Source organism: Cherax quadricarinatus, chromosome 10, assembly GCF_038502225.1.
Source record: "Cherax quadricarinatus isolate ZL_2023a chromosome 10, ASM3850222v1, whole genome shotgun sequence".
NCBI lineage: Eukaryota > Metazoa > Arthropoda > Malacostraca > Decapoda > Parastacidae > Cherax > Cherax quadricarinatus.
In genome coordinates, this window is record NC_091301.1 from 10165777 (window position 1) to 10188541 (window position 22765).

The window sequence follows — 22765 nt, forward strand, 5'->3', positions numbered from 1 at the left end:
CAGCCCTTCCTGTCTCTATTGTAAAAACTTCCTTAAATCTCCTGTTCAGCTCCTCACATACCTCCTGATCATTTCTTGTGAGTTCTCCACCTTCTGTCCTTAATCTGATCACCTGGTCTTTGACTGTTGTCTTCCTCCTGATGTGGCTATACAACAGTTTCTGGTCAGTCTTGATTCTCGATGCTATGTCATTTTCATACTATCGCTGGGCCTCCCTCTTTACCTGTGCATACTCATTCCTGGCTCTGCGACTGATCTCCCTATTTTCGTGTGTTCTCTGCCTTCTGTACTTTTTCCATTCTCTATTGCACTTTGTTTTTGCCTCCTTACACCGTCGGGTAAACCAAGGGCTCGTTCTGGTCTTCCCGTTGTTACTGTTGCCCTTGGGAATAAACCTTTCCACTGCCTCCTTGCATTTTGTTGTTACATATTCCATCATTTCATTTACTGGCTTTCCTGCCAGTTCTCTGTCCCACTGGACCTCCCGCAGGAAGTTCTTCAACCCTATGTAGTCCCCTCTTTTATAGTCAGGCTTTTCCCATTCTACTCCTGTTATTCTCTCCACTTGCAGCTCTGCTATATATTCAAAGCACAGAACCACGTGGTCGCTAGCTCCTAGGGGACTCTCATACTTGATGTCCTCAATGTCTGAGCTGCCCAGGGTGAACACAAGGTCCAATCTTGCTGGTTCATCCTCCCCTCTCACTCTGGTAGTGTCCTTAACATGTTGGTGCATGAGGTTTTCCAGCACCACGTCCAACATCCTGGCTCTCCATGTTTCGGGACCCCCATGTGGCTCCAGGTTTTCCCAGTCAATCTCCCTGTGGTTGAAATCCCCCATAACCAGCAACTTTGCTCTGCTGGAGTGAGGTCTTCTTGCCACCTCAGCAAGTGTGTCCACCATTGCTCTGTTGCTCTCTTCATATTCGTCTCTTGGCCTCCTGCAGTTCTGTGGTGGATTATACATCACTGCAATGACCACTTTGTGTTCCCTAGACTGAAGTGTACCTACTATGTAGTCTCTTTCTCCCGTCTCATCTCTGCCTTCCATTTTCTCGAATTTCCATCTGTTTTTTACGAGCAGAGCAACCCCACCTCCCCCCCTGCCCCTTCTATCTTTCCTCATGATCTGGTTTCCCGGTGGGAAGATTGTATCTGTTATTGTCTCCGTGAGTTTTGTTTCTGTAACAGCTATGATGTCTGGGGACTTCTCATTGATTCTTTCTTGCCATTCCTCATGTTTATTCGTTAATCCATCTGCATTTGTGTACCAAACCTTCAACTTATGTTCTAATACTGTAACTGTGGTGTGGGGGGTGGGAACAGAGGGATCGGTGTGCGATGGTTGGTTTGGATTGTTCAGTTGCCTTGGGGGTGTCGTGGCTGGAGTCCTTCTGCAGGTGTTTCTGGGGTGTGTGCTTGTCCTTCCATTTGATCCTGGGTTATTCTGCTCTCCTTTTTCATTTCCTCCCATTTCTCCTTTCGTTTTTGAACTCTCTCTTTCATTGTCTTCCTTTCGTCCTGTGTTCTGTCTCGATCGAGGTACACACTCCGGAACTCCTGCTTGCTTCTCAGCCGTGCTTTCTCCTGCAGGATCATGGTTCGGGTTGATTCTGCCTTGAAAATTACTTTGAGAGGCCGATTCCTTTTCTTTGTGAACCACCCGATTCTCCGAAAATTTGCCACCTGGGTCATGTCCCCCCTCGCCTATCACCTTCATGATATCTTCAATCGTATTTTTCTCCTCCTGCTTTCTTTCATCATAAGTTTCCCCTTTAGCTTCGTCTAGCCCATAGACAAACACGGATCTCTCCCTTTCCACCTCCAACTGTGACTCCCATTGCATCATCTGATGTGTTTTAGTTCCTTCCCGTGGAGTGTTCCTTCCTTCAGTCCCTTCCCTAGTTATGGCCCCCATGCTTCTTGGTTTGTCCTTCCTGCTCACCTGTTCCTGGCCCCCACAGGTATCTGGTAAGGTCCCTGCAAATGTCCTAGTTCCTTCAATGTCTTCCAACCTCTCGTTAGGTAAGACACATATGCAACAGTTAGGTATCTTTATTTCGAAACGTTTCGCCTACACAGTAGGCTTCTTCAGTCGAGTACAGAAAAGTTGATAGAAGCAGAAGATACTTGAAGACGATGTAATCAGTCCATCACCCTTAAAGTTTTGAGGTGGTCAGTCCCTCAGTCTGGAGAAGAGCATTGTTCCATGGTATGAAACAATATGGAGATGAAGTGACAGGATGGAGCTTTATATAGCGCCAGGAGGTGAGACGTAGGTCACTAGGAGAAGTAAGAACTCAGATGTTGGGAGGACAGGTCCCTCTCAAATCCAGCCGTTCTCACTCTCATTTTATTGTTCAATCTTCCAACCTCTCATTCTGTCCTAGTGTGCTCCCTGTCTTTGTTTTGGCCCCATGTGGGTTTGACAGGACCTCTGCATACAGTTTAGTTTCCATGCTTCCTTCAGACCTGTTGTCTGTGTCTGATGTAGCCATTGCCGATGCTACTTCTGTAATATCTTTGTCTCTGTGCTGTTTCAGATGTCTCAGCTCCTCTTCTAATCTCTCTATCTTGATTTCTGCTGCTGTGGCCTGTTGCTTCCACCTTCTGCATTCTGCTGCTAACCTCTCTTCCATCTTCCTTTCCAGCTCATCTAGTCTCCTTCCCCAGTCTTCCTCCCTTTTTTTGAGCTCTGCCTCCCATTCCTCCCTCCCAGATTCGTCCTTGAAGCCGCCCCTTGTCCTCATCCTGGTTCTAGGTTCCCCCGTTGCTCTGCAGAAGGGGGGACGGGTGGTTAGGGGGAGGGGAATAGATGGTTAGGAGGAGAGGGGATGGATGGTTGTGGGGAAGGGGGAGGATGGTTATTGGAGGGGTAGAGATAGTTGGGGGAGGGGGTTAGATGGTTTGGGGGAAGGGTAGGTGGCTAGGGTTAGGTGGTTAGGGAAGGGGGAGAGGTGGTTAGGGGATGGGGGAGTACGTTTTTGAGAGAGAGAGGGGATGGATGGTTATGGGGGAGGGGTAGGATGGTTATTGGAGGGAGGGAGGTAGTTGGGGGGGTTAGATGGTTTGGGGAGGGGTTAGGTGGTTTGGGGGAGGGGTAGGTGGCTAAGGTGAGGTGGTTAGGGAAGGAGGAGAGGTGGTTAGGGGAGGGGGAGTACGTGTTTGTGTCAAGTGTTTGTGTCAAGTGGTGGAGGGTGTGTGTGTGTGTGTGTGTGTGTGTGTGTGTGTGTGTGTGTGTGTGTGTGTGTGTGTATGCGTATTCGTGTGTATGTGGGTGTGTGTGTGTGTGTGTGTGTGTGTGTGTGTGTGTGTGTGTGTGTGTGTGTGTGTGTGTGTGTGTGTGTGTGTGTGTGTATGCGTATTCGTGTGTATGTGTGTGTGTGTGTGTGTGTGTGTGTGTGTGTGTGTGTGTGTGTGTGTGTGTGTGTGTGTGTGTGTGTGTGTGTGTGTGTGTGTGTGTGTGTGTTCCTTTATTGTTATATTAGCATAAATACGTAAATACGTAAATGCATGTATGTGCGAAATGGATGAACAGACAAAGACATTTCTGTGTGTGTGGGAGAAAGAGAGAGAGAGAGAGAGAGAGAGAGAGAGAGAGAGAGAGAGAGAGATAGCAGAGATCAAACGTCATTCTGTGAAGATGCTGAGGCTGAGGAAATTAACAGAGACCAGCTACAGACATGAAGAAACCGCAATAGACATGAAGCGCCGGTATAGTGGTGATCATTACCCAGTGCAAGCAAGGCATAAATAAAACGAGATATTAAAAGAGGTTGCATATTTCGATCTCTAAACGAGGCTCTCTTTAGCAAATCAATTTTTTACTTGCACATTCCAAGTGAGTTTTCCATTTCCGTATTATTATCAGATTCGTCCCGATGTTTGAAGTGAGAACAGTAGAATAATAGTAGTAACAAAATGGTAACTTGAGAAGTTACTATTATGTTACTCCTAATCGTTAAAAAATATATATTTGGCTGTATTTAGGGTAGTTGTATATCATTATCAAATTAAGAGTAATAAAATAAACTAAACTGTATTCAGGAAATCTATAAAAGCTTTTGCAAAAGAAGCATAAAATTGTACGATGGTTCTGAAGACACATGAATATTATAGGTAAATAAACTTAAGATAACCGAACCAAACCCAGGAAGGACCCAAACGTCTTCTGTTTTCAATTTCCAGTCGGAAGGTTAGCTGAGAAAAGAAAAAAAACAATGTGAACAGGTTAAAAACACGTATTCGAACTTGAGAAGTGAGAGTTGGTGCCCACCTGTAGATGATGGGGTTGAGGCAGGAGTGGATGAAGGGCAGGAGACCCAGGAAGATCCTGGTGTTGTAGACGAGGGGCTTAAACGACTCCTGGGCCAGACCGTTCTTCAGGAAGACGAAGAACACTATCTTGGGCCCCCAGCACGCCATGAACAAGATTATCACGAGGATCAACATCTTGATCACCTGAGTCGAGGAAATAATATATATATTGCTAATGATTATCACACGAGGATTAATAACCTGTAATATATATATATATATATATATATATATATATATATATATATATATATATATATATATATATATATATATATATATATATATATATATATATATTGGTAGTAGGTTGGTAGACAGCAACCGCCCAGGGAGGTACTACCGTCCTGCCAAGTGAGTGTAAAACGAAGCCTGTGATTGTTTTACATGATGGTAGGATTGCTGATGTCTTTTGTCTGTCTCATAAATATGCAAGATTACAGGTACGTCTTGCTACTTCTACTTACACTTAGGTCACACTACACATACATGTACACATTTATTTATACACACTCATCTGAGTTTTCTTTGATTTTATCTTAATAGTTCTTGGTCTTATTAATTTTCCTTTTATATCCATGGGGAAGTGGAATAAGAATCTTTCCTCCGTAAGCCATGCGTGTTGTAAAAGTCAACTAAAATGCCGGGATCAATGGGCTAGTAACCCCTTTTCCTGTAAAGATTACTAAAAAGAATAAGAAGAAGAAAATTGTCAAAGTGGGAAGTCTGAATGTGCGTGGATGTTGTGCAGATGATAAGAAAGAGATGATTGTGGATGTTATGAATGAGAAGAAGCTGGATGTCCTGGCTTTAAGTGAAACAAAGCTGAAGGGGGTGGGAGAGTTTCAGTGGAGAGGAATAAATGGGATTAGGTCAGGGGTTTCAAATAGAGTTAGAGCTAAAGAAGGAGTAGCAATAATGTTGAAGGATAAGCTATGGCAGGAAAAGAGGGACTATAAATGTATTAATTCAAGGATTATGTGGAGTAAAATAAAGATTGGATGTGAAAAGTGGGTTATAATAAGCGTGTATGCACCTGGAGAAGAGAGAAGTGTAGAGGAGAGAGAGAGATTTTGGGAAATGTTGAGTGAATGCGTGGGGAGTTTTGAATCAAGTGTGAGAGTAATGGTGGTTGGGGATTTCAATGCTAAAGTGGGTAAAAATGTTATGGAAGGAGTAGTAGGTAAATTTGGGGTGCCAGGGGTAAATGTAAATGGGGAGCCTTTAATTGAGCTATGTGTAGAAAGAAATTTGGTAATAAGTAATACATATTTTATGAAAAAGAGGATAAATAAATATACAAGGTATGATGTAGCACGTAATGAAAGTAGTTTATTAGATTATGTATTGGTGGATAAAAGGTTGATGGGTAGGCTCCAGGATGTACATGTTTATAGAGGGGCAACTGATATATCGGATCATTATTTAGTTGTAGCTACAGTTAGAGTAAGAGGTAGATGGGAAAAGAGGAAGGTGGCAACAACAAGTAAGAGGGAGGTGAAAGTGTATAAACTAAGGGAGGAGGAAGTTCGGGTGAGATATAAGCGACTATTGGCAGAAAGGTGGGCTAGTGCAAAGATGAGTAGTGGGGGGGTTGAAGAGGGTTGGAATAGTTTTAAAAATGCAGTATTAGAATGTGGGGCAGAAGTTTGTGGTTATAGGAGGGTGGGGGCAGGAGTAAAGAGGAGTGATTGGTGGAATGATGAAGTAAAGGGTGTGATAAAAGAGAAAAAGGTAGCTTATGAGAGGTTTTTACAAAGCAGAAGTGTTATAAGACGAGGAGAGTATATGGAGAGTAAAAGAAAGGTAAAGAGAGTGGTGAGAGAGTGCAAAAGGAGAGCAGATGATAGAGTGGGAGAGGCACTGTCAAGAAATTTTAATGAAAATAAGAAAAAATTTTGGAGTGAGTTAAACAAGTTAAGAAAGCCTAGGGAAAATATGGATTTGTCAGTTAAAAACAGAGTAGGGGAGTTAGTAGATGGGGAGATGGAGGTATTGGGTAGATGGCGAGAATATTTTGAGGAACTTTTAAATGTTAATGAAGAAACAGAGGCAGTAATTTCATGCACTGGTCAGGGAGGTATACCATCTTTTAGGAGTGAAGAAGAGCAGAATGTAAGTGTGGGGGAGGTACGTGAGGCATTACGTAAAATGAAAGGGGGTAAAGCAGCTGGAACTGATGGGATTATGACAGAAATGTTAAAAGCAGGGGGGGATATAGTGTTGGAGTGGTTGGTACTTTTGTTTAATAAATGTATGAAAGAGGGGAAGGTACCTAGGGATTGGCAGAGAGCATGTATAGTCCCTTTATATAAAGGGAAAGGGGACAAAAGAGACTGTAAAAATTATAGAGGAATAAGCTTACTGAGTATACCAGGAAAAGTGTACGGTAGGGTTATAATTGAAAGAATTAGAGGTAAGACAGAATGTAGGATTGCGGATGAGCAAGGAGGTTTTAGAGTGGGTAGGGGATGTGTAGATCAGGTGTTTACATTGAAGCATATATGTGAACAGTATTTAGATAAAGATAGGGAAGTTTTTATTGCATTTATGGATTTAGAAAAGGCATATGATAGAGTGGATAGAGGAGCAATGTGGCAGATGTTGCAAGTATATGGAATAGGTGGTAAGTTATTAAATGCTGTAAAGAGTTTTTATGAGGATAGTGAGGCTCAGGTTAGGGTGTGTAGAAGAGAGGGAGAATACTTCCCGGTAAAAGTAGGTCTTAGACAGGGATGTGTAATGTCACCATGGTTGTTTAATATATTTATAGATGGGGTTGTTAAGGAAGTAAATGCTAGGGTGTTTGGGAGAGGGGTGGGATTAAATTATGGGGAATCAAATTCAAAATGGGAATTGACACAGTTACTTTTTGCTGATGATACTGTGCTTATGGGAGATTCTAAAGAAAAATTGCAAAGGTTAGTGGATGAGTTTGGGAATGTGTGTAAAGGTAGAAAGTTGAAAGTGAACATAGAAAAGAGTAAGGTGATGAGGGTGTCAAATGATTTAGATAAAGAAAAATTGGATATCAAATTGGGGAGGAGGAGTATGGAAGAAGTGAATGTTTTCAGATACTTGGGAGTTGACGTGTCGGCGGATGGATTTATGAAGGATGAGGTTAATCATAGAATTGATGAGGGAAAAAAGGTGAGTGGTGCGTTGAGGTATATGTGGAGTCAAAAAACGTTATCTATGGAGGCAAAGAAGGGAATGTATGAAAGTATAGTAGTACCAACACTCTTATATGGGTGTGAAGCTTGGGTGGTAAATGCAGCAGCGAGGAGACGGTTAGAGGCAGTGGAGATGTCCTGTTTAAGGGCAATGTGTGGTGTAAATATTATGCAGAAAATTCGGAGTGTGGAAATTAGAAGAAGGTGTGGAGTTAATAAAAGTATTAGTCAGAGGGCAGAAGAGGGGTTGTTGAGGTGGTTTGGTCATTTAGAGAGAATGGATCAAAGTAGAATGACATGGAAAGCATATAAATCTATAGGGGAAGGAAGGCGGGGTAGGGGTCGTCCTCGAAAGGGTTGGAGAGAGGGGGTAAAGGAGGTTTTGTGGGTAAGGGGCTTGGACTTCCAGCAAGCGTGCGTGAGCGTGTTAGATAGGAGTGAATGGAGACGAATGGTACTTGGGACCTGACGATCTGTTGGAGTGTGAGCAGGGTAATATTTAGTGAAGGGATTCAGGGAAACCGGTTATTTTCATATAGTCGGACTTGAGTCCTGGAAATGGGAAGTACAATGCCTGCACTTTAAAGGAGGGGTTTGGGATATTGGCAGTTTGGAGGGATATGTTGTGTATCTTTATATGTGTATGCTTCTAGACTGTTGTATTCTGAGCACCTCTGCAAAAGCAGTGATAATGTGCGAGTGTGGTGAAAGTGTTGAATGATGATGAAAGTATTTTCTTTTTGGGGATTTTCTTTCTTTTTTGGGTCACCCTGCCTCGGTGGGAGACGGCCGACTTGTTGAATATATATATATATATATATATATATATATATATATATATATATATATATATATATATATATATATATATATATATATATATATATATATATGCAAAACAACCACTCTGAAAGAATAGAGAAATTCCAAGCGCTTTCGTGACTACTCACATTATCAAGGAACTTGATAATGTGAGTAGTCACGAACGCGCTTGGAATTTCTCTATTCTTTCAGAGTGGTTGTTTTGCATATTTTGAAATCACCTGTTCACTGTGATCTTATTGCATATATATATATATATATATATATATATATATATATATATATATATATATGATGAAAATTAAAGTCAGAAGACACGGTTAACGCGCTTGTCAAATTCCTCTCTGACGTACTAGTTTTTTTTTTCTTTTTTTTTTTGAAAATGAATTTGAAAATGTGCTTTCGGAATCGACTATCTTTATATAACCCTAATTTTTAAAGGGGTGGACCAATAAGCCAGCGGAAGGCCTCCGTCAGATGACCAAAAGCTCCAGCTGTGGGTCATCATATGACTAAGACTCGCGTCAGGAAACATTTGGTAATTAATATTCATTGCAACTTTTTTTGTGGCATTTGTAAAAAGAATCGCACTGCTTTATTGTATGTGAAGGATATACACATGTCTCAGTATATATACTCTGAGGGATACACACCTCTCAGAGTGTGTATACTCTGAGGGATACACACTGCACGGTGTATATCCCCTCGTCTGAGGGTTATTGGAAGTTGAAGGGATGGTACAAAATATTTGGATGATAAGAGGGAGAGAGAGAGAGAGCGATGGGATAGAGAGAGGGGGTGAAAAAGGAAGAGTGAATGAGACGTAAGAAAGAATGGAAAGGAGTGAGAGAGGGTGGGAGGGAGGGAGGAAGATAGGAGTGTGAATGAAGGACGAAGAGGGAGAGAAGTAGAGCGTGATTACACTAACGTGAGATGCTTAACTGGGTGTAGAGATGCGAAGGAAGGAAATAAAAAGGGAGAGTGAATAAAGGAGGGAGGTAGAGGAAGAGAATGGAAGAAGGAAAGTGAAGAGAGGAAAGCGAGTAAGAAAGAGAGAGGATAGATTTTCAGAGGAAGTTAGAGATAGAGCGATAGCTGCGTAAATAATTAGATACATGAATAAATAAATGGATAGATAACTAGAGGGATAGAAGGAGATATATGGAGAGATAAATAAAGAGAGAGAGAGAGAGAGAGGGAGAGAGAGTGTAGTCGCCTAGTTGTACACACTTAGTTGTGATTGCAGGGGTCGAGTCACAGCTCCTGGCCCCGCCTCTTCACTGGTCGCTACTAGGTCACTCTTCCTGTTTCCTGAGCTTTACCATACCTCTTCTTAAAGCTGTGTATTGATCCTGCCTCCACTACATCACTTCCCAAACTATTCCACTTCCTGACAACTCTGTGACTAAAGAAATACTTCCTAACATCCTTGTGATTCATCTGAGTCTTCAACTTCCAACTATGACCCCTTGCTGTTGTGTCCCATCTCTGGAACATCCTGTCTCTGTTCACTTTGTCAATTTTCTCTCAGTATTTTATAAGTCATTATCATATCCCCCCTTATCTCTTCTGTCCTCCAGTGTCGTCAGGTCGATTTACATTAACCTCTCCTCGTAGGACATGCCCCTTAGCTCCGGGACTAGTCTTGCTGCAAACCTTTGCACTTTCTCTAATTTCCTTACGTGCTTGGCTAGGTGTGGGTTCCAAACTGGTGCCGCATACTCCAATATAGGCCTGACATACACGGTGTACAGGGTCCTGAATGATTCCTTATTATGATGTCCGTATGCTGCAGCAGTTATTTGGTTGATGTGCGCCTCTGGAAATGTGCCTGGTGTTATACTAACCCTGTTATACTCATCGTTGAGTGAGGTTTGTAGTCTCTGGTCCCTTCCCCAATCTTCATGACTTTGCACTTGGTGGGGTTGAACTCCAGGAACCAGTTGCTGGACCAGGCCTGCAGCCTGTCCAGATTCCTTTGTAGTTCTGCCTGGTCCTCGTCCGATTGAATTCTTCTCATCAACTTCACATTATATGCAAACAGGGACACATTGGAGTCTATTCCTTTAGTCATATCGTTCACAAATATCAGAAACAGCACCGGTCCCAGGACTGACCCCTGTGGAACCCCGCTCGTTACAGGCGCCCACTCTGACACCTCGTCAAGTACCACGACTCTTTGTTGTCGTCCTGATAGGTATTCCCTTGAAATATAAACACTTAAGCAGTATAATGTGATCCTTTATTGACAACGTTTCGTCCACGTAGTGGTCTTTATCAAGTCACATTATACTGCTTAAGTGTTTATATTTCCATTGTGTCGGTATTTTATACCATTTATTTCCATAGGTATTCCCTGATCCATTGTAGTGCCGTCCCTGTTATCCCTGCTTGGTCCTCCAGTTTTTGCACTAATCTCTTGTGTGGAACTGTGTGAAACGCCTTCTTGCAGTCCAAGAAAATACAATCTACCCACCCCTCTCTCTCTTGTCTTACTGCTGTCACCTTGTCATAGAACTCCAGTAGGTTTGCGACACAGGATTTCCCATCCTTGAAACTGTGCTGGCTGTCGTTGACAAGCTCAATCCTTTCTAGGTGTTCTGCCACTCTTTTGATAATCTTCTCCATGACTTTGCATAGTATACACGTCAGTAACACTGGTCGGTAGTTTAATGCTCCGTGTCTCTCTCCTTTTTAATAACTGGGACTACATTTGCTGTCTTGATACCTCGGGTAGTCGCCCTGTTTCGATAGATGCGTTGAATATTGTTGTTAGTGGTACACACAGCGCCTCTGCTCCCTCTCTCAGGACCCATGGAGAGATGTTATCCGGCCTCATCGCCTTTGAGGCATCTAGCTCACTTAGCAGCGTCTTCACTTCTTCCTCGGTTGTATGTATTATGTCTAACACTTGGTGGTGTACCCCACCTCTCCATCTTTCTGGAGTCCCTTCTGTTGCCTCTGTGAACACTTCTTTGAATCTCATGTTGAGTTCCTCACATTCTTTGTGTGTGTGTGTGTGCGCGCGCGCGTGAGTGTGTGTGTGTGTGTGTGTGTGTGTGTGTGTGTGTGTGTGTGTGTGTGTGTGTGTGTGTGTGTGTGTGTGTGTGTGTGTGTGTTTGTGTGTGTACACCTATCTATTTGGTCTTATGTAGTAGTATTTAAAGGGTCAAGACATAGCTCTTGGCCCCACTTCCTAACTCGCTCAGATCAACTTGTTCCTGACCTCTACGGCCCGATCGTGCCTAGTCTTAAAACTGTGAAACAGTATTTGCTTTAGCACTTCATCTAGAGCGTTCCATTTGGGGCAGCCTAAGATAAATTTGTTAAAGTTTAACACTCCATAAAAAGGGTTTCCTTATTATTTAATATTGTGTTCAGTATTTCACAGTTCTGAAGAAAAATAATTTATTACTTTTTTATGAAAAACAAAAACTAGTCATAGGCAGTTTGTTACTGAATAAATTTTTCAGTATTGGACTGGGTTGAGCACTAGCTCCTGTGTTGATGTACAGTTTCTGTGGCTGCTGAGGCTGTTGGTCTGCAGCTGTGGGTGTTGAGGCTGTTGTGAGACAGGTGCTAGGTATCTTGAAATTGTTGAGCTAAAGCTCCTGAGTCTGTTGACCTGTTCTCAAGGTTTCCCCTCCAGGATGAACCCTAATATATTTTAATTAGTTATATTTACTGCATAAGTTTTTTTTTTTTAAGGTCCAGAGAAGCGACCTCTCTTGGATCATTGAGGTAGAGCGGGCTGGGGTTGTGGGATACAGGGAACACATCTCTGGGATTAAGCAGCGACTGAAACACTCGCAGTTTAATTTTTTTATTATTTTCATCATCTTCGCCCACCATTCTGCTGCCTCACACCAGCTCCTCCTTCTCAAAGGTTCGATGCGTCAGTCATCGTTTGAACTCTTTATTCTCTTCACCAAGGTAATACTTTGTACGCGAATACAGACCAATATTAACTGCCTCCCTCCTCCTAAGACTGAATATTGTGTGGTGTGTGTGTGTGTGTGTGTGTGTGTGTGTGTGTGTGTGTGTGTGTGTGTGTGTGTGTGTGTGTGTGTGTGTGTGTGTGTGTGTGTGTGTACTCACCTATTTGTACTCACCTGTTTGTGGTTGCAGGGGTCGAGTCTTAGCTCCTGGCCCCGCCTCTTCACTGGTTGCTACTGGGCCCTCTCTTTCCCCGCTCCATGAGCTTTATCAAACCTCGTCTTAAAACTGTGTATGGTTCCTGCCTCCACTACGTCATTTTCTAGGCTATTCCACTGCCTTACAACTCTATGACTGAAGAAATACTTCCTAATATCTCTCTGACTCATTTGTGTCTTCAACTTCCAATTGTGGCCTCTTGTTTCTGTGTCTCCTCCCTGGAACATCCTGTCTTTGTCCACCTTGTCTATTCCACGAAATATTTTATATGTCGTTATCATGTCTCCCCTGACTCTCCTGTCCTCCAGTGTCGTCAGGCCGATTTCCCTTAATCTTTCTTCATAGGACATTCCCCTTAGCTCTGGAACTAACCTTGTGGCAAACCTTTGTACTTTCTCTAGTTTCTTGACGTGCTTTATCAAGTGCGGGTTCCAAACAGGTGCTGCATACTCCAGTATGGGCCTGACATACACGGTGTACAGTGTCTTGAACGATTCCTTACTAAGGTATCGGAATGCTGTTCTCAGGTTTGCCAGGCGCCCATATGCTGCAGCAGTTATCTGATTGATGTGTGCTTCCGGAGACATGCTCGGTGTTATACTCACCCCAAGATCTTTCTCCTTGAGTGAGGTTTGCAGTCTTTGGCCACCTAGCCTATACTCTGTCTGTGGTCTTCTGTGCCCTTCCCCTATCTTCATGACTTTGCATTTGGCAGGATTAAATTCGAGAAGCCATTTGCTGGACCAGGTGTCCAGTCTGTCCAGGTCTCCTTGAAGTCCTGCCTGGTCCTCATCAGATTTAATTCTCCTCATTAACTTCACATCATCTGCAAACAGGGACACTTCTGAGTCTAACCCTTCCATCATGTCGTTCACATATACCAAAAATAGCACAGGTCCTAGGACCGACCCCTGTGGGACCCCGCTCGTCCCAGGTGCCCACTGTGATACATCATTACGTACCATGACTCGTTGTTGCCTCCCTGTCAGGTATTCTCTGATCCATTGCAGTGCCCTTCCTGTTATATGCGCCTGATGCTCTAGCTTCTGCACTAATCTCTTGTGAGGAACTGTGTCAAAGGCCTTCTTGCAGTCCAAGAAGATGCAATCAACCCACCCCTCTCTCTCTCTCTCTCGTGTGTGTGTGTGTGTGTGTGTGTGTGTGTGTGTGTGTGTTTTACAGATGCACTTCTCAGCATTTCGTTAGCAGACTTATTCTACTTCCATTATATATGCGTTCTTAGTAAGTTGGCCTGCCCACTAAATGGTGGTCGGGTCGTGGGTTGGAGGGTACAAGAGCTAGAGCTTGCTCACTGGCTGCTCACTGGTTCTTCTTAAAAAAAAACTCCCGACTAGGTAGCAAGTGTGATTACTTTTATTCCCTTTTGCTGCTCTTCTATTTTAATCCTAATATTGAGTTGGCGTCTCACCTGCAGTCGTTCTTAATGAAATAAATTTTGTTTACTACGCTCTGAACGATTTATTTATTGCGTCAAATGTGCCCGATGGAACTTTGAGTGTCATCCCGTGTCCCTTCGTTGTTTTCTCCCGTCGAGCATCGTCTCTGTGACTCTTATATAGTGTGGACATATCTCCTCTTCTTCTTCGGTCATCTAGTGGGTAAGATCTTGCAATCTTTACCTGTTTTCGAGTCCCAGTCATGGTGGTCTTCAGGCTTGCCGTGTAGCTAGCCTCGTGTCCCAGTCATGGTGGTCCTCGGGCCTACCTTGTAGCTAGCCTCGTGTCCCAGTCACGGTGGTTCTGAGATGGATATGTGTCTTAGAGAGAAAGAGAGAGAGGAAGACCGAACTATACACAAACAAGCGAGTATCAAGAACACTAAGTGATAGACTAACAAACAGAGATCAGCTAATAGCAAGCAAACATTCTCACTCTTCACTCCTCAGTCTCACTCTTACCCAAGGCAAACATCTCTTGGGGTCCCAGGTCAAGGAGCTGTTGGGGCCCCTAGGACAAGCAGGTCGTGGGGGCCTCGAGACTAGCGCCCCACTTGTCTTTGCTGTAATTTGGAACTGATTTGAAGGAATGAGCTGGATCTCAGTGTAGAGTAATAGAGATATTCCTGCTTCCTTTATTGATACATACGTGATTATTCATAAAGATGTACCTGCTTTCTTCACAGAGACGTACCTGCTTCCTCCCCTCCTTCACAGCGACATAGGTATCTGCTTTCCTTCACCGCCTTCACAGAGATTCGCGTACTACCTTCATCTCCCCCGCAGAAGAGTGCCTGCTTCCCTTGACATCCTCGCTGGAAACCTACCTGCTTCCTTGCCTGCTTGACTTCCTCCCCAGACCGCTGCCTGTGGACGCATCGCTTGACGGGACATCCGGCGTGCAGCGCTGCGAGGCCTGACGTTGCTGACGACGATGGATGTACCAGCCCAGACGACACAGAACAGGACGCCAGCGAGTTGTGTGATGAGATGCTGTGGGGGGGGGGGAGAGAGAGAAATGCAGTGGGTGAGAGACATCAGAGACTGGTGCTGTTTGGTGAGATGATGAGGTTGAAGATGAGGGATGTGGTATAGGTAAGACAATAATGTGGAATGAGAGAGAGAGAGAGAGAGAGAGAGAGAGAGAGAGAGAGAGAGAGAGAGAGAGAGAGAGAGAGAGAGAACACACTCCTCTAAATGCCTCTTTAAGTTCAACTCCCACTCATCTTGATTAACTTCCCACACCCTCTATCCAGTTCTCCCCCCACCCCAACACCCCCACCCACACCATCTTGTCTCTTCAGAACTTTCCTCATCTCACTCACAGCATCTCTCCCAGACTCAAAAGATGATCACACGCACCCTCCTCTCTCACTACATTCTGTGACTCGACCCCTGCAACCACCAACAGCTGAGTACACCTACCCACTCACAACGCAAAAACACTAAAAAAATTTCCCTAATACTCAGGGAAATTCTTTAACCTTTTGTGTCATACAGGTGAAAATTACCACAGAAGGACGGAGGGAGAAGCCTCCACAACTCATCTCGTTTACGGCATCTCAACCCTCTACCTGGGTCGTGTGTTGGGGTCTGTGTAATATAATATTCATACTTTAGTTTCTCGCCTTTAGAGATGATGAGGAAGCCCTTTTTTTTTCTTTTTGCATGGAAGGAGGTACCTTACTCTGGTACACTCCGGGTTGTGTTAGGTCGAGAATGAAATAGGAACGGCCTAGAGGCCTATTCCCGTGTTTCTTCTTATCGGGTTACCTGTCTCGGTGGGAAACGGCCGACGTGTTAATAAAAAAAATATCTTATTTAGGTGATAAAAGGCAAAGCAAAAATCTTTTTGGATCACACAAATTCTTTAATTAATTTTTGCAGAGGAATTCCAACAGTCACGTGGGAAAGCAACCAGTAAGTAAATTTAGGTAGAAACGCACATGAATACAGTTACACAAATTATCATACATAGTAACGTATGTGTAAATTGCCTACGATAACGCCTCCCCCTCCCCCTCCCCCTCCCCCCTCCCCCCTCCCCCCCAAAAAAAGGTCAAACACAGTGACTTATTTCCATTGGGGTCCTTGATTTTTTTCCGTTCATTTGCTTAACAAACATTTATTGTCGAAAATGGTATACAATACCGGAAAGTTGTTGAGTAGCACAAGCGTCCACCTGTCCTACACCTTTTATTGGGAAAACGTTTCGCTCTATACAGAGCGAAACGCTCATTCACTGACATGTTAGGTAAACGTTCCAGAGGCAGCTTGAGCTCACCCAGTTGTTTCTTAAGACTGAGTTACCGAGAGGGTGAGCTGAGCTCACCAGGGCAGTGTCTTGAGGCTGCTGGAGAGCTCTTGATCTAAGGAATTAGAGTTAACTCTCCCCTCCCCTTCCCCAGGCTCTGCGTGGCCCCTACGGGCTTCGTGCTTCCTCGTAATAATATGAACAACAACAACAACAACAACAACAACAACAACAACAACAACAACAACAACAACAACAACAATAATAATAATAATAATAATAATAATAATAATAATAATAATAATAATAATACACAAATAACCCGTACATAAGAAAAAAGCTTTGTGACACATTTCGGTCCGTATTTATACTGGCTCCCTTTCCCTTGTGTTTGTGACTAGTTAATGGCACAAGTCCGACCGAAACATCGTCATAGAGTCTCTTTCTCCTATGTGGGGGTTATTTGTGTATTGTTTCAATCACGGTATTGTGTTTTTGAGTTTTATAATAATAATAATAATAATAATAATAATAATAATAATAATAATAATAATGAAAGTGCTTTGATATCTGTGTCATGCGTATAAACGTTTTGAATAAACTGTATTTTTGAAAGAATTTCTGTGAGTTGCACTGTGGGAACACTGGCTGTGGGCGGACTCTCTATTGTATACGAGTGTTACTTGATGGGAACAAAAGCCAGCCACGTTTTCCCTTCATCTTCCCTCACAAAGGTTGCGTTTCATACACGAGGTAATGACAGGTGTCAGCCTGAAGCTGGGAGAGGCAAGGAAGGGGGGGGGGAGGGTTCTGTGTAAGGGGTGATCAGTCTGTGGTCCCACAGGAGGGGTGATCAGTCTGTGGTCCCACAGGAGGGGTGATCAGCGTGTGGTCCCACAGGGGGAGGGGTGATCAGTCTGTGGTCCCATAGGAAGGGTGATCAGTCTGTGGTCCCACAGGAGGGGTGATCAGCGTGTGGTCCCACAGGGGGAGGGGTGATTAGCCTGTGGTCCCACAGGATGAAGAGTGATTAGCCTATGTCTCCCAACTGAAAAAAACTCTCTTCTGTGAGTATTTTCCCAGGCTTAGCAATATGCATTTCCTTGGTCGGTCATGGTAAATAAACTACCTTCTTCTAAGTCTGTTTCTGTGTTGAAAATGGTACACAGTACCGACGAGTTGATGTTGATAAATAAGACACACGTGTAATAGTTAGGTATCTAAGATACCTAATTGTGACACCTGTGTCTTACTCATCTTTGTGTTGATCTCAGATGTGAGTTTAGCTTATAATTTGAAGGTTCAGCAGTTTACTGGTACAAGTCAAGTTTTGATTTCGTACAAGCAATTTTCAGCAAATTTCTCGATATACGTTATTTAGGTTAGATTAAGACTGGCCAGACCATCAGACAAGGAAGATGGTGGTCTTGGACCACCACCTTCCTAGCAAAGGTCTCAGACCACCCACTGCAGGTAAACAACAGGTGGCATCAGGTCGCAATTCTCCCGACATTACGAGACCTTCCCTTCCCCACCCCACACTCTCGAGCTGCGAGTCCCCCCACCATCACCACAACCCCTCCTCTACTATTTTCCTCCCCTCCCCACACCCGCACACATACCCCAACAAACCTGGCAATGTTTGCCCCACCCCCTTCCCTCAACATAAAAAAATATTGTTTGCCCTTCCACATGGATTTCAAAGATCTCTTCGTGTCTCCCAAGACAACATTGTCTCGAAGTCTTCTCCCCTCACCTCCCCTTCCCCGGAGTCTCGAGATCTTACCCCCCCCACCACGACAAACACACTTTTGTTAGGCGAGCCTTTGTTGATGTTATTTCTTAGCAAGTTAATTGTCTCGCATAATGTGTTGTCTTTGTTTCCCGTGAGATCGCCGGAAGTACTTGGTGAGTGTAAGTACAGTGTTTGGAGATTACAGGACGTAGGATCGAGCCTCCACCATTCCTTGCGTTAAATGGAGCAGATGGGTTCAGCACTTCAGGCAAATAAATAAATAAATAAATAAATAAATAAATAATAATAATAATAATACCACTAATAATAATAATGCCAGTAATAATAATAATAATAATAATAATAATAATAATAATAATAATAATAATAATAATACCACCAATAATAATAATGCCATTAATAACAACAACAACAATAATAATAATAATAATAATAATAATAATAATAATAATAATAATAATAATAATATTAGAGGAGCAATCGATAAATACGGACTTGGTTACAACACAACCGTATAGTAAACACTGGACACTAGCACCAATACACCCACGTCCAGAGGTCCTCTTCAGTAGACTGTTAAAGAGGAGACCTCGATGTTGAATCTATTTAAATACACAACATCTCTTTACTAACTCTTTCATTTCCTCCTCATGGTTTAATTTCTTGTCTTTACTCTAAAATTAAATATGCCAGTAGGAAAGATGTGCTAAATTTTCTTAATTATTTGGTCTCATATGTCTGACTGTTGCTAGTACAACTCTCACCCCAACACCTTGCAAGACTAGTACCGATGGTCAACTATCAACACCAGACTTGCAATACTATCAACACCAGATCTACAATACTATCTTCAACACCAAATCTGCAATACTATCATCAACACCAGATCTACAATACTATCATCAACACCAGATCTACAAGACTATCATCAACACCAGATCTACAATACTATCATCAACACCAGATCTACAAGACTATCATCAACACCAGATCTACAATACTTTCATCAACACCAGATCTACAATACTATCATCAACACCAGATCTACAATACTTTCATCAACACCAGATCTACAATACTATCATCAACACCAGATCTACAATACTATCATCAACACCAGATCTACAATACTTTCATCAACACCAGATCAATACATCATACTATCTATCAACACCAGATCATACAATCTACAATACTATCATCAACACCAGATCTACAATACTATCATCAACACCAGATCTACATCATCAACACCAGATCTACAATACTATCATCAACACCAGATCTACAATACTATCATCAACACCAGATCTACAATACTATCATCAACACCAGATCTACAATACTATCATCAACACCAGATCTACAATACTATCATCAACACCAGATCTACAATACTATCATCAACACCAGATCTACAATACTATCATCAACACCAGATCTACAATACTATCATCAACACCAGATCTACAATACTATCATCAACACCAGATCTGCAATACTATCATCAACACCAGATCTACAATACTATCATCAACACCAGATCTACAATACTATCATCAACACCAGATCTGCAATACTATCATCAACACCAGATCTGCAATACTATCATCAACACCAGATCTACAATACTATCATCAACACCAGATCTACAATACTATCATCAACACCAGATCTCCAATATTATTATCAACACCAGATCTACAATACTATCATCAACACCAGATCTACAATACTATCATCAACACCAGATCTGCAAGACTATCATCAACACCAGATCTGCAAGACTATCATCAACACCAGATCTGCAAGACTATCATCAACACCAGATCTACAATACTATCATCAACACCAGATCTGCAAGACTATCATCAACACCAGATCTGCAAGACTATCATCAACACCAGATCTGCAAGACTATCATCAACACCAGATCTACAATACTATCATCAACACCAGATCTGCAAGACTATCATCAACACCAGATCTGCAAGACTATCATCAACACCAGATCTGCAAGACTATCATCAACACCAGATCTGCAAGACTATCATCAACACCAGATCTACAATACTATCATCAACACCAGATCTGCAAGACTATCATCAACACCAGATCTGCAATACTATCATCAACACCAGATTTGCAATACTATCATCAACACCAGATCTGCAATACTATCATCAACACCAGATCTACAATACTATCATCAACACCAGATCTGCAATACTATCATCAACACCAGATCTGCAATACTATCATCAACACCAGATCTACAATACTATCATCAACACCAGATCTGCAATACTATCATCAACACCAGATCTACAATACTATCAACACCAGATCTACAATACTATCATCAACACCAGATCTACAATACTATCATCAACACCAGATCTGCAATACTATCATCAACACCAGATCTCCAATATCTCACGGACAAACTTCAACATTTTTCCAGAAGTCTTTACACATATAATTTAAATGCCTCTCTGGAAGTCCCAGAACTCGACCATACTTATCCTTCAACACAAGTATTTTACCCATAAAAATTGGCTTTCCCGCTTGCAAAAAAATACATACATAGTCGGTCGCACAATAGATGTGTTATTTTGAACGTGATTCGAATTCCGCATGAAGGATATTGGTGAGGGGAGAAGCAAATTGTTTGTCTCAAGCGAACACGGACAAAAATATGTGCTTTTTTATGTAATAATAATAATAATAATAATAATAATAATAATAATAATAATAATACTTCCCATCCTGGAGATGGGAAGTACAGTGCCTGCACTCTGAAGGAGGGGTGTTAATGTTGCAGTTTAAAAACTGTAGTGTAAAGCACCCTTCTGGCAAGACAGTGATGGAGTGAATGATGGTGAAAGTTTTTTCTTTTTCGGGCCACCCTGCCTTGGTGGGAATCGGCCGGTGTGATAATAAATAATAATAAAATAAATAATAATAATAATAATAATAATAATAGCAACACCAACAACAACAATAATAATAATAATAATAATAATAATAATAATAATAATAATAATAATAATAATAATAATAATAATAATATTAGCAACACCAACAATAATAATAAAAATATTTATCATTATTATTATAATTATGGGGAGGTGCTAATCCCATGAGAACAAGAGGTAACCGGGCTAGAAACAAGGAAGGGCACTGGAGCTCCATTTCCTTGGGTCAAGAGCCCTTCTCACCAGCGTCAAGGCACAAGGCATAAGAACTCGCGACTGTTAAAGCACCTCGGGCAAAAAAAAAAAAATAGCAGCCATTCTTACTGAGAAGCCACGACTGTCCCGCCTCCCCGTACTCTGTTACGAATATTCACTGATTACTTTCACAGGAAAATAACATTTAGAAGAGAATGTAACAGTGATTACATTAATCACTTTCACGGGACAATAGGATAATAATAAACAGGGTCAACCGTAAGTGATCTAACAGTATCTTTAACTTAATCAGGCCATTAATTCCTGCATCTACTGGCTATATACAAAGTAATTTATATCATCTATATACAAAAAATCTGATTTACGAGAATAGCAAAAGTTTATTTCTATCCGTGGTCAATTTTATATATTATTTTATGCATTTCAGACACAATTTATTTCATGCACATTTTGAGGAGAGAGGTAGTGGCTACAGAGGTCTGGTGCCGTTGTTTCTTGAAAATCCACAGCCTCGCTGCAGTGTAAGGAGGCTGGGAGCTTACTGTCTCAGCCACCATGAATGCAAATGATGGTCTGGTGGACGAGAGTTGTCACGCATGGTCACCGAATTTGTAGTCCGGCTTGTTTTCCCGTTCTGTGACATATTTTGAGAGTGCATCGTATGTTATTTTGTGTGTGTGTGTGTGTGTGTGTGTGTGTGTGTGTGTGTGTGTGTGTGTGTGTGTGTGTGTGTGTGTGTGTGTGTGTGTGTGTGTGTGTGTTTACGTCTGTTATCTGCGAGATATAATGTACAATATAATGTAAACAAGAGTGACGAGCTACGGTATCTATCCAACGATCGATCGTTCTGGTGTTTGTCAAATTTCGAAAATAATGTCTCTAAGCCTGATTGTCTGTCCTTCTGTTCGGAGTCCCTTTGAAACGTGGCTGTGAAGCCTCGTTAGAGAAGTCTCGTTGCAAAAGCTTCGCTATAAAATCCCCGTTACTCTCCCTCCAAAAAATCTCGTTCTGAAATCTTACTTATGAAGCCTTTTCTCCAGAATATATATATATATATATATATATATATATATATATATATATATATATATATATATATATATATATATATATATATATATATATATATATATATATATGTGTGTGTGTGTGTGTGTGTGTGTGTATTTTTTTTATTATCACACTGACCGATTCCCACCAAGGCAGGGTGGCCCGAAAAAGAAAAACTTTCACCATAATTCACTCCATCACTGTCTTGCCAGTAGGGTGCTTTACACTACAGTTTTTAAACTGCAACATTAACACCCCTCCTTCAGAGTGCAGGCACTGTACTTCCCATCTCCAGGACTCAAGTCCGGCCTGCCGGTTTCCCTGAACCCCTTCATAAATGTTACTTTGCTCACACTCCAACAGCACGTCAAGTATTAAAAACAATTTGTCTCCATTCACTCTATCAAACACGCTCACGCATGCCTGCTGGAAGTCCAAGCCCCTCGCACACAAAACCTCCTTTACCCCTCCCTCCAACATTTCCTAGGCCGACCCCTACCCCGCCTTCCTTCCAATACAGACTGATACACTCTTGAAGTCACTCTGTTTCGCTCCATTCTCTCTACATGTCCGAACCACCTCAACAAC

At 42.2% G+C, this 22765-nt stretch overlaps 1 protein-coding gene across 1 annotated transcript in view; it reads right to left on the reverse strand.

The window, feature by feature from the left end:
* LOC128687760 (allatostatin-A receptor-like) overlaps positions 1 to 22765 on the reverse strand; it is a 182973-nt gene that overhangs the window by 28437 nt on the left and 131771 nt on the right. Inside the window, exons 5-6 of the mRNA XM_070083615.1 lie at positions 14751 to 14916; positions 4277 to 4461 (exon numbers count right to left, since the gene is read on the reverse strand). Of these exons, the coding sequence (XP_069939716.1) occupies positions 4277 to 4461; positions 14751 to 14916 (351 nt within the window). The remainder of the gene's footprint in view (positions 1 to 4276; positions 4462 to 14750; positions 14917 to 22765) is intronic.